The sequence below is a fragment of the Balearica regulorum genome, chromosome 14, assembly GCF_011004875.1.
Source record: "Balearica regulorum gibbericeps isolate bBalReg1 chromosome 14, bBalReg1.pri, whole genome shotgun sequence".
In the NCBI taxonomy this organism is placed as follows: domain Eukaryota; kingdom Metazoa; phylum Chordata; class Aves; order Gruiformes; family Gruidae; genus Balearica; species Balearica regulorum.
The window spans coordinates 21124838-21138158 of NC_046197.1; the positions used below are offsets into that span (position 1 = coordinate 21124838).

The following is a 13321-nucleotide window of genomic DNA, read 5'->3' on the forward strand; positions in this document are numbered from 1 at the left end:
AGCTTTATTGTAGTTACTCACAAAATCTAATATCCATACAGTATTTTCCTGCTCTCCATGTAGCTCATCCCCTCTCCTCCATCTCCTCTGCCCCGTCCCACCGTCTCCTTCCTCCCTTGTCTCACCTAAGCTCTCCACGCAGGGGGATGGAGAAGCGTGCTGCTGCCAGGACCAAGGAGATCCAGCAGGAATCACGGTCTGGCTTTGACAGTAACGCCCTTACGTACTCCCACCAGTCCCAGGGGCCAGAAAAGCCATGCCTGTTTGGTCAGGCCACGAGGAAGGATGCACATCAGGTACAGGAAGGTTAAGAAGTAAAGGGAAGCTTGGAGAATGTTTATCAAGCATTGTCACTCACGCAACATATGCTTTAAAACTTTAAATGCCATCCACGTATCGACGTTTATTACGTTTGGGTAAGACGTGCCTCAAAACCACCCTATGGCCAAGCCACAGAAGGAACCCGCTCTAACAGCGCAGAAGCCATGATGTGCAGATGCAGCTCCTGCCTCAGGGTGACGGAGGTTTTGGAGGCGGGGGGAAACCAGGCGAGACGGTACGTTTATACCAGAGCTGGTGCGCTGTATTTTTCTTTTTCACAGATCTGCAGATACAGCCAAAATTGCAAAAGGATTTATAATGCAGCACTATAGAGACATGCGAGCCCGTTTGTTTTATCTGCTAGCTCTGCGCTGCAAGGCGCGTTCCAGCGCTCCCGGTCACGGCTTGCACTAGCACAGCTGTCTACTTCTGTCTCTTTTTTCTTTTAAAGCCACAACAAAAAGATCCTATTGTTATCAAGAATAAGCGAATGGATAAACGGCCATGCCCTTTGAAACACATTTCCATCTACAGCTCTTGGGGCACAAATTCCAAAATCAGCTTCTGAAGCACAAACGAGAGGTCGGGGCCATTGGCCCCTGCGCCAGCGGAGAGGAGAGGGTCCGACGGGACCGCGGGTGCTGCCCGGGCTCCACGCTCCAACACACACCCACTTCAGTGGGAGAAGAGACAGGACACTACTAAGGCCACTTGAAAACAAAACCAAAACCCAAAACAAAGCAAAACTTAACAGTATTAGCCACTCGGTCCCCAGGAATAATTAAAGGATGACATAAGGCATGATCTGAACTGTCGACATCCAAGTTCATCTGAAAAACAAATTTCTCCATCAGATGATAACTAAAAAATGATAAATAATGGTAAACATAGGCTCATTACAGCTTTGCAGTATGTAAGAGTCATGATCCCAGCAGTGAAAACGCCACGTTGTCAGGCACATACATACACTTTCATTCATCTGAAATAAGATACAAACTGGAGGGGTGGGGGGGAAGAAGGAAAAAAAAAAAAGCAAAAAACCTCTCTTACTTTCACATTAAATAGGTTTAATTAAATATTCCTTCCAGAGCTCTTACTCCTTTTTCAGCAGGTGTAAACTTTAAACAGCCTGCACAGCACAACCTGAACCCCCAAATCTCTTCAAGGCACAAACTTCCAGAGAACAAGACTTCCACGAAACTTCATTTCCCAATGAACGCTTCGGGAGACTTTACTGTTAATCCTAGTTTATCAATATGCGATGACTCCCAGAAACGAGAGGCCTTTGAACGCTACCTCCCCTGGGATGCTCTGCTGGATAGCTGGATAGCTTTTATCCTCTTTCATAATTCTTACTGAAAGACACAACTACTGAAGTATACGGAACTGCTACAGGGAGATTGACTGTGGCTACTGTAAATACATCAAGCTGCCAAAAAAAATTCTGACATTACTGGAGAAAAATGCGTGACGTGATATAAATTCATGTTGACTACTTTTGACTATTTCAGTGTAAAGGTGCTATAGAAACGCAAATTATTATTACAGCATTAGCTGGTACAATGAGGCATTAGGAAGAAGAACTGTTGCAATGCCTAGGGGAAATCAGGAATAAGAATGAATTACAGAAACTGATACAGTTATATATGCCATGTTTTAAAACGTATTTGAAATAAAACTATTACCATAATAAAACTAAATCCATTTTTCTTCTGCTTAATCTCTGTAGACAAAAGAAAAGGTCAAACAGTTTTTCAACAATTAAAAGGTGTAAAGAATCCAGACTTAAAACATCAATTTAATTTTGAGCCCAGATGATCTGGTGATTTGAAAAAATTAGAATATAATTCAGGGAAGAAATTAAAGCAATAAATGACGTTCTTCACACCTGGTTTTAAAAAGGATTGAGCAAAAGCTTCCAACACACAGCTGAGCAAACCTGCCCCTGTACCTGCTATCCTGCCTTTCTGTGTGAAGTCTGTCTTAAGAAACAGGAACGTAACACCCTTTGGTCCTCTGTCCACTTAGTGTGCATGAAGTGTAAACTCTACATCAAAGCTGGTGTTTGATACCCAAGTAAGGAATTCACCTGTTACATTCATACATGTTGTATGACAAAGGCAAACATAACGAATGCAGGAACATCGGTGTAATGAGAGGTTTGTAACGACCACCTCCCGCGGTCAGCACTGCTGAAGGTCCGGCTGGACGCTGCTTTGGGACAGCAAGGTCTGGAGAGGACACGACAGCCGTCTCCAGAACCACAAAATCCAGAGTGAAATACGCTTCTACGATTTTAGAGGGTCCTCAGGACATTATCCCAGCCACGGAGCACAGAGGCAGTGGTAACAGCGAGGGGGGGGCTCCCACTCCTGTCCCCGCAGCCCTCACGTGGACCCGGCACCTCCCCAGCCCTCGGCGGGCCACGACCATTCGTTATTTCTGTCAATGCAATTCGGTACGAAGACAAACGGTGGAGTTCAAGCGAAGGAGCTGGAGAAGGTGAGAAGTTCCCCCCAGCCACAGGGTGGGTGTCAGCAGTAACAATCCACCATTGGGAATTACTTCTTCAATTTGCAGTTTCACTGTTGTAGGGGACAAACAAGGGAGGCTCAAGGAAAATGCAGATCTCTGATTGATTTCCGTAGCACGCAGCTGGCAATGCTGCATCATTACAACACAGTCACAGGGAGAAGTCTATTAATGAGATCCAACTACTAAATTATTGACTAGTTAAGTACGGCAAATTTGGTCTAATTGTTTTCATGATGGGAGTTTAATTAAAGTGTCTTTAGTATAAAAAGTCTAGCAATATTCTTGTTCAGATAGTGTCAGGGAGAGTTTCCAAAGCCTGCATGGCTTTCAAAACTAAATTAAAAGTTACATCCAGTGCAAGGCTCTTCAAAAGAGGGAGCTTTTGTACCGGAGATCTTTCTAATTCCCATCGCCAGCTGACAAGCACTGCTCGTGCATCATGGGCATCTCTCCGCATCAGGGAGACACCTTCCCACGCTGCGCCCACCGCACCACGAGAGCCTGCAGCTCCCTCGGGCCGTCCGAAATGAGGGAAAGCTCTGGGTAAGAAAGGGAATCTGAGGGCCACCGAGGGAAACAAAATGAAACAGCAAAGAAACGCTCCTGGCAGGGAGGGGGAAAGAGTCAAACCAAAACACTGAGGGACAGGACATGACACTGGAGACAAAATTCAAGCTACACAGGGGTTCTCTGCTGTGGAAAGACAGGTATAACCTGCCCAGACACGTGGAAATCTGCCTGTACACAACTTCAACATAAATCCAGGCGGGTAGAGGGGAGTTTTGCCACTGACTTTCCCTTTGGTTTGGCACTGTGCACGGACCACTCTTCCCAGAGCCCTCCCCGTCAACACGGACGCTGCCCAGCTCAGCTGGGGGAAGGCGAGCTCAAACCTCACGTATGCAGCGCATGCTTTTGGGCTGAGCGCAAGTGAATTGCTCTAGAAATTGTCACCAATCCAAGCACGTACACGTGCAAGTGGAGGAGAGCAGCTGACGAGAGTCACACTGCTTCGATATACCGGCGGTCAAAGCTGTGAGACCCGGAGCCCTCCGGAGCCGCATCCCACAGGCAGTGCCGGCAAACACCGGGGCACTGCCGGCAAGCCGCCCCGGACACTCTGCAGGCAAACACCGCTCAGGTCTGGACCCAGCCAGCCTGGGGCCATGCCTTCCCCGCAGGGACCAACTGGTGTCTCCAGATTTTAGACAGCAAGATGAGATGCTTCTCTATAACAGCAATTAAAGCACGGAAACCAAGTAAAAAGTGTCATGAAGGAGTTCAGCCAAGAGGATAACACAGGTGCTTTCTGGCCTCTGAATATACAGATATGCCTCATCATGCCTTTTTCAACGGTTTATCATTTATTTATGGTAATGTTTGTTTGCTACTAGATCTTTTCAGACATTTAGATGCTCTGCTTGGAAGCGCCCACAATAATTCACTTTGCAAGAATATGCAGCAGTCGGCATCACCATGCTCACATTTATTTAGGACAAAATAACCGCCTGACGTTAAGAGGAAGAAGTATGCTGTGGTTAAACTGACTGTTTGGGACTAAGCAAGCATCACTTTGATTGCCCCAGCTCCATCAGGGACATCAGGAAGGTCAGTCTCCCTTCCCTGACTTGCGGTACTCTAGCTGAAAATCATAAAGGATGTAACTGCCAATCTTAAACTGGGTAAACTAACCCACACCCTATGGTGGCTTAGACGCTAAACGTCTAAGCCACAGGTCCCTGCAGGGACTGGATTTGTGGTTTAAGTTTCTACAGCATATTGCTCTCCAAAGTAGCTGGGCTGAAGCCAGCACAGACAGTTATAACTTCATCTGACAGGGGCAGAAATATTCTGGATTCCCATCAGCATCGTCCCACCACGCATGCCTGGGACCAGGCTGCAGCTCCTCAAAGCAGCAGCTCTGTCACTGACCCCACCAGCAAGAGACCTCCCTGCAGGGGCACAGAGCGGGGCCGTGGGTACCGCGGCTGTACCACAGCGGGGGAATGCCTGCAGGGCAGCCTCACCGCCCCGGCGCCTCCGGAGCCCCCAGCTCCCCACTAGGTTGGGTGCAGGCAGTGCCCAGCACGGAGCCCACCGCACACCCGGGAGGTGCGGGGAGAGGCGAAGGCGGTCAGCCTGCTCAGGCGGCTGACCGAGATGCATGCCAGCAAAGCGGCGCTCTGCTTTACCAGCATCCTTAACAATGTCATGTTAAAGCTGATTAAACAAACAAACAGCCCACTACAACGCACGCACGGTGCCTGACTGAGGTGCAGAATTTTCTCATTCTCCTCACACTTCCAGTGCCCTGAAGAGTTTCAGGAGGTTGCTAGTGAAACCTGCCCAGCAGTGCTTAGTAGGAGAGAAAGACAAGTTTCTGTCTGTAGTGAGGTTACCGCCACTCTGGTAACATTGTTCTCTCCTTAGGGACATAATGTACAATTTTACCACTAAGCAGGATCACCTGAGTCTCCTCATTGTGTGTTTTCTTATTTCTCTTCAGTGAAATAGTATGCTGCTAATGTTATGCCCTTTGCATAATTTCTTCATCTATTCAAATGTAAATGTCACCGTATGTACCCTACACACAGCTGAAATTTCACGCCTGTTTTGCCAGCCAGCATTAGGTCTGATTACCTCCACAAGATCCCTGAAGAGGTGACAGTGGTGTGCACAGGCACACCCAGGTATCCTTGAACCTACTTGGCCTGGGTAGCACAGCCGAGGTCCTGCAGCTTGCTATTGCAGCTGCAAACCTGCACGAGTGCCCGCGGTCCCTCCAGAGCCACCGTCGCCCCGGCAAGTACCAAAACCTTGTGTGCGTGACCCTGCTAAGGCTGCAATCCCCCTCGGGCAGCCCAGCTACGCCTCAGCCTTCCCAACCACCACAGGATGCTTTAAGGTAAGAGTGAGCGGAGGTGACACTGAGCTCAGACCGCTCCCCTGCACACGCCTGCAGGAGCAGCATGCTGAGGACAGTGTCCTCCCTAAGCTGGAACTGAAAAGCCTTGACAACAGGGCATGAGTGAGTGACCAGTTGCAGTAGTTCAGAGTTTCCACACCAACAGGACCAACATCTACAGTTGCAATGCAACTCTGATGCAGAGGAAGCCACAGTAAGGACAGAGGGTCCCAGCAAACTTTTGAAATAGTTTAAAAAGCCAGAGGAACGTGTCCTCAAACAGTAACATCCCAGCATGGGGCTTTCACAAATGCCTAAGCCACAAGGAATTTAATTTCATCTGAAGTTGGTGGGTTTTTTCTTAACCATCCTTAAAGCTTTCCAAAGTCACATGGACCTTGCTGGACAACCCTGCCACACTTCCCAGGGAACATCACAAGGCAAAAGTAATGACTAATTACAAAAGACAGTAGAACAAAGTACAAATTAATGGGGTTGACATCAGCTGGAAATAATTTTTTAAAGATGGTCACATGTATCACATACCTGCTCATTTCAATGCTATGGGAATTAGAAATTTCACTCTGATCCGGCTGTAAACGTGCATAAAGACATTTCTAAGCTCCACTCCACGCAACCACAAGTGTGTGTTCTCCCAGGCAAAGTCCCACGGCAGCTTACATCTTTGGGGCACAGCGGGCCAGACACCGGAGAAAGAAAATTATTTGGGAACAAGTATGCTCCATGCCAATGGCTGGCAAGTAGGAGGGAGCTGATAATTTTTAAATTGGTAGACACACGAGCAAAATGAACTCCCTGTCTCTACGCCTGCTGTGTGGGAACAGCGGGGCAGCCTTCCATGACTGCAGAGCAGCACACAGAAAATTAATTTCCAGCAATTATTTGTGCTCTGGCCAGAGAACCTAACCTCACACCTGAACAAGCCAGAGGAAAGCTACAGGACATCTCCAGCTGCTGCTTCAAATGCACTGAAGACATACAAAGAAATTACTATTCGGACCCCTCTCATTCCAAGCATTCAAAAGGCAACAGAAATCCCATTTTCAGGGCCGTGGGCCTGCAGTAGCAGCCCTGAGTCAGCACTGGGACACTGCTGCACCGAGGCCAGCACTCACCAGTTCGGATTCTCCAGGCTCTCTCTGAAGACAGACTCCTCGCTCAGAGATGCACACCACGTTCACGTAAGGCAATGAGTTTTCCTAGCCACGTTTCTTTCCTGCATATTAAGCCAAGATTCCTCTTCCAAGTAGATATTGGGCACTTTTAAGACACTGACCTGGGAAATAGAAGAATTACTCATTACTAGAATAATTTCTCAGTATTTTGAAAGTATTACTAGCCTCTGAAATGGCTGTACTTTCACTGTGGCCCAGGTAACATTTTAAAACAGCTTCAATTTTTCCAGCTACAAAAGGTAAAAGCCCATCACTGCCTGTAAAACAACCACCATCACCAGTTACATGTCAGTGTGCTCAAGGCTACAATTTGTCCATTCAAGTTAAATATAAAATCAGTTCCAGGAGAATTTTTTTTTCTCTTAACTTCTCTTTAAAAGTAACTTCTCTAATTAAAAAGGTCATCAGGAAATGTGACCCTTTTAAACAAGATAAACCACAGCGAAGCACTAAGCTTTTGCAACGTGACTAAATTTCTCAAAAAGTATTTACCTTTCCTAAAATGTCAGGAATTACATTCTGGCACGTTGCAATTCTTCTCCAGTAAATAATCCCCATAGACAAATCTGATGATCAAAGAAAATCAGAAGGGAAGAGTTACAGCAGCAAATATTACCAATTTTTTAATAAAAACAAAGTAGTTGGAAGACTTCACAGCGCAGCAAATGTGCAAGCAGAAATGCTGGCAAATTCACAGTGCACGGGGGTGGGGGTGGTTTTCATTTGGGGTTTTTTAAGTATAACCCAGTACTGCTGCTGCTTTGCCAGAGAGAGGGCTGCAAATCCAGCTGCTCCGGGCATTCTGCGCTGTGCCTCAGGAGGAGGGCATCTGTGCCCAGCACTGCAATCCAGCCCCCCGTACCCAGCGTGCGGTGCAACCACGTTACCGGCATTTCCACAGGGGCTCCTGGGCAGCAGAGCCCGCAGGCGGTGCCGATGCCTGGCTGCGTGGGTGCACACAGGTCTCCCTCCCGCAGCCCACGCGGGGTCCGGCAGCACCCACTGGAGAACCCTGCTCCTGGTGGCACCGGGAGGATGATGACTGGGGCAAGGGAAAACCTCGGGTGACTGGCTACCAGACCAACATACAGACCTAAGTTTTAATTTATTTCTATGCCTGCCCCAATTTATATTCTCAGGCTCATTCTCTGGGCAAACACATGGTGTACGAGACTTACAGGACAGTCCTGTCTCACCACACATTTATTTCTGTATGGAGTTGGACCCAGTGACAAGGACAGAACTATCTATTAGGAAACAAATTACAGTTATTTAGTGTCTCAAAAAAATGGTTGGCTTTTAGAATCACTTTGCCTTTTAATATTTAATGACCCAGATCAAGAACAGAACACTACCAAATGAGAAGCCAACTGGCAGGCAGCCCGGGTTAAAGACTTCTCCAGGATAAAAGAGTACCTTCTCGAACCGCTGCATTTGGTGAGATCTGTGCAATGAAAACTTCATGGGGTTTGGTTTCTAGAACTCTAACAAAGACATCACATTAATAATATGGAGCATCTCCATGCAACGTAGAGCAGGAAAGCATTCTGCGGGAAGAGAGGTTTACTGCATTTGAAGAAAACAGCAACGGCAGCACTAATGCTCGGCTTTCTTGAAGCTCAGGGCAACCTCACTAACAACTTGCTTAGAAAGAGAGCATAAGCCTGGAATTATGAGCCACCATTAAATGTGAGCTGCAAAACAGAAGACATCTCCAAATGCATGATAAAGAGCATTCACAAGTATTTGGGAATAAATTTTTGAAGTCCACAAATTCTTATCTCATCCCAAATGAGTATTTGATCACCGTTCCCATATTTGGAAAAAGCTGGTTATTTCCATGCAAAGTCCTACTGTACTTGTTTCCCATATGGTGGCATAACTGTTTAATACACCTCTGCACAGGCACGTTCCTTTAAGTCCCTAATTGCAAGTATTTCCTGCAAGCTCAGCAACTGGAAATCAAAAATCCACATGGTGTCAGCAGACCTGATCTGACAACTGCGCTCTGACCCAAGCAGATTGATTTTCCCATCCATACAACTGGGAAATGGTAACACCTGATTTCTGATATTTCAGGAATTCTGATTGATAAATTGAGAGACTGAGGACCTGCAATCGTTTTCTGACTGTCAGCATCCTACAAGGCCACCACACAAGTCTCTGATGGCTGGAACAGCCTCCTCACCTGGAAGTGAAACAGCGAGCGATCACTCCGAAGGCAGGGATCAGGAAAGCCAAGCAGTGTGATGCCTGTGCAACGCCCGAGGCTCAACCCACACCGCTCACTGTGCTTCCTTCCAGGGGCCTTGCATCTGATCTGAGAGCTCTGAAGATGTAAACCATCACAGGAACGCCAAGGAACTGTACAACAAAAGAACGTACTACAGAGAAACCAGGCGTTATGTATCTAACAGCCTCGGAAAAACCTGAAAATTCAAATACTTAATGCAGCCAAAACACACACTTGGGGGGGGGCTAATATTTTCTTTGTCTTGCTTATACAATGTCCAGCACGAGGAATCCCAGGCATGCCCACAGTGCCCAGCTTCTACTGGAATACAACTACTACATAATTAAAAGTTATGAAAAATTTTAATTAGCTCTGTAAGAAAATTCAGGCAGATTACCTGTTTTCCACTGTTTCTACAGCGGTGACACGGGACTCCATGGGACTAGGATACTGGGATAAAAGTGCACAGGGTAAAGATTACCACTTCTCACACAGGTAAAAGAAAATTGCTAGCTGTCATTTGTCAAGTCGGAAGCATTGAGCTTCTCTCAACAGGTATGAGCTGCCTGGTATTAACAATCTGCAGTCTCCACTCAAGTTAGCAGAAAGGAAGAATTTAGTAAGATTAGCTTAGTAAGTACGACTAGAAAACAAACAGAAAACCGACAGTACTGCTACAAGAAAAATCGCTTGAAGGGGAGATGTTTGCTCTTACCGCAGACATCTTCCACACCCTCCACAGCACAAAAACGAAGACGCGAGCTCTTGACCTGTATCACGTTTTTCAAACAAGGGCTAAGCAGAGCTTTCGGCAGCGCGGCAGCTCCCCGGGCCAAAGCCCCCAGTGCTGCACTCCACAGAGAACGACGGCGTCCGAGTTTCTGCAGCAAGCGCATCCCTTGCCAGCGCTGCTGAGCACGTTCGGCCACACAACCTATCTCCTCAAGCAAGAAGCTGGAAAGGAACAGTGCAGCGTCACCTGAATGCAGGCTCCGGTACGTGACGTTTCCCTGCCCTGCCAAAGCTGCTAGGAGAGTGTGACAGCAGGACGCCATTCGGGATCGCAGCGTGGGTCCGCCCTGGCAGGAGGGCACGTGCTTCCGCTCAGGGGCTGGCCTGCAGCCAGGGCAAGGGGACAAGGGACTGTCACTGCCTGTTCCTGCGCCGGGCCACCCCGTTTGCCTTGGGCTGTACGGACGAGTCACTTCAAGGCTGGAAGAAAGAGATTCTTACTTCAAGACTGCCACTGAAAAGGAATTATGCCAAAATGGTATAGGTTGGCTGTAGGGCAACATCCTATGTAAGAAATGTATGCACAAGAACAGGACTTCTAAGGATGAGTAGTCTATTTTGGAACGTACAAAACTCCTCTAGCTAGAAATGAGATACAGAGGGCTGCAAGGGCCTTACTCTGCATTGCAAAAAGCAATCAACATTCACCTGAATAATGAACTCTAAACTGGAAAGTGCAAGATAATTTCTTTAACTCAAATAATATTCAAAAGTTACCGTAACTTCCATGATAATACAAATGCCAGACTGAAGAAATACTGACCATCAGAATGACATTAAACAAAATATGAACCTTTAGGAAAGGTGGGGAAATTGCTTTTTAAGGCTAACTCAGTTTAGGTAATGCAATTATGATGTGTAGTAATAGGTGCTCCACAAATCTGATATAAAAGAAATCTTGGGTTCTAAGCTAAAAAGGTCGACAACTCCAGAACATGCTGTTCTATAATCCAACTCTACTATTTTTTTCTTACTGCAGAATAAAAGTTTATTTTAAAAGTGCAAGGTTTTCAAGTCCTGTTCTATACAGAAATTGGAGGCTTCTCCACAACGTGCTGCTTTGAAATGGCAGTAGTGGCATAATTATATTATCGATGTAACTTACACTCTGTAAGGCCCACTCGTGTGAAACAAAGAGCTATTTACATAAATCTTGCACTAAATAGCAGGCTCTATTACCCCAGTATTTAAACAGAAATAGACTCAATTTCCTACACAGCACAGTAAAAGAAATAGCATTACAAGTCTACATGCGGATGTAATGGCTAGGAGAGTCTAACAGCCACAAAAATAGTGTTTCCAGCCAGCCACAGCCTCGCTGCAAGGTTTCCATTCCCCAGGGACGCCAAAGCTAGCAGCAGCAGAGAACAAAGCGAGCCCAGCCTGGCCGGTATTTCAGCCCGGCAGTAACTCAACCCCGACCCCCCCCAGCACCAGAGGCACAGCAGTCCCATCCCTGTCCAAAGGGCTCCCGGTAGCCCCCGGGTTCAGCCCTGCTCTGCGGTCTCCTTGCCCCCGAGCACAAACACGAGCTGCCCTGCGTCACCTCTCCTGCTCAGGAAGGGGCAGGCGCTGCCATCCCTTCCAGAAGTCACACTGACAGATCCTCATCCCCAACTCCTCCTGTTGGGCCACAGGACAGAGCGAGGACTTCCCGAATTTGGAATGGCCTGAAGAGAGGTGGCTACTACAGCGCTGCACACGCCCAAACACCGAGGCTCACCACACACCGCTCAGAGAGCACAACGGCCGGCCATGCCGCAGAGAGCACCCCTGCGCCAGGGGAGAGGGCTCGGGGTGCTGAGACAGGGACAGGCGGCAGGCCTGCTCTCGCCGGACGTCCCTGGCAGCTCAAGGCATGGCCACCGTCCCCTCAGCCTGACCCTGCAAAGCAGCACCGGGGGGGGGGTGCTGGGGCCGGCCAGGAGCACGGTGCTGCCGCCCGAGAGCAATTCTGGGCAGAATCCAGCCAAGTGTCGAAGGGCAGCTTTCCTGCCTCCTGTTAGGCAGCCCAACCAGCCTAAACCTGACAGCGGCCGAAATCCCAGGGCAGAAGCGACATCCCCAAGCACCCAAGGCCCTCCCCGCACCGCCGGTGCCTGGCGAGGAGGGAATGCCATCTTGTGGTCCAGCCTGCAAACGCCTGGGCCCGCTCCTGGCCACAGCCCCGAACCTGGCGATGCCGAGGTGCCGAAGGGTCCCACCGGGAGGGTGCTGACACCACCCCTCGCCATTCTGGAAGGGCAGGAGCAGAGCAGACCCCGCTTACTCGACGCAGGAGCAAATCCCGCCCCTCTACCTGCTTAGGCACCATCTTCATGCCTTGCCGTCATTAAACCCTTCGTGACGGCAGCCAACACGTCTCCTACATCTCGGACCGCACCTGGGGAAGTACACCTTCAACGCTGTAACGTGGATGCTATACTTTTATGAAAAAGAAACAGTTATCCAGCAAAAGTGTGCATGCTTGTTTAAAAAAAAAAATCAATCATTCCTGTAGTAAATGTCTTTCCAGATTGATTTTCTTATTTTAAAGACATTTCTCCTCCATCACACTAAGAGGATCCCAAAGAAATCAGCAACAGCAGAAGCCCTGAAGCTGACTTTGCCTTTAAGCTATCCATAACTTCGAAATGACTTTTTTCTACCCTGGCTGCCGGTCACAAGTGCTTCCCGAAGACATCAGATGCGGAGCTGCAGCGCGGTACCAGCAAACAGCACCGAGACTCCCATGTGCAGAAACCCCTCGGCACCCCAGCACGGGGACCCCAGCGGTCACCGGGTCACCCCTCATTTCACTCCTGCTGGAATTGCAGCACTCCATTCTCCGCTTGCAAAAAACCAATGATTAAAATCGGAAAAAGAAATCCTCTGCTTTCATTCGGTCTTCCTGCAAACAGATTGATTGTTTTCTACAAATGACAACAGGCAGAATTGATTGCATCGGTCATTATTCCAAATCCAGGGAATGAAGACTCCCACATACCTTTCCTAACTGGAATGTGTACAATCATTTATCAAAAGCAGCAGTTCCTAACCACAGCGATGCTTCTTAGAAGTTATTTGAAGGAAGTAGCAGGCCTCTAAAAGAGGCACTGTGTTTAGCAGCAGAGAGAAATCACTGCAGGTTACACATAATGATTTGTATAAAACCGAAATATTTCAAAGCAACGAAGGGCTGGTTTTACATGCAAGATCAAATGGAGCCCACATAAATCAAAATGACAGCTTCAAAGGCTTGCAAAAAATAATAATATTTAAATTCATAAATATTCTGATTCTTTCTTTTTAACTGCAAGGAAATGAAGCAGTGACAGTGCGAAATCAGCTAAACCTTTC

General features: G+C 47.8%; 1 protein-coding gene across 1 annotated transcript; it reads right to left on the minus strand.

The window, feature by feature from the left end:
• Positions 1-1871: 1871 nt before the first annotated feature.
• Positions 1872-10802, minus strand: PRELID2 (PRELI domain containing 2). The gene is given in 5 exon segments (XM_075766906.1): positions 1872-1916; positions 2199-2303; positions 5497-5509; positions 6898-7058; positions 7450-10802. Coding segments are annotated over 5 exon segments (390 nt in total). The 5' UTR covers positions 7516-10802.
• Positions 10803-13321: the final 2519 nt, after the last annotated feature.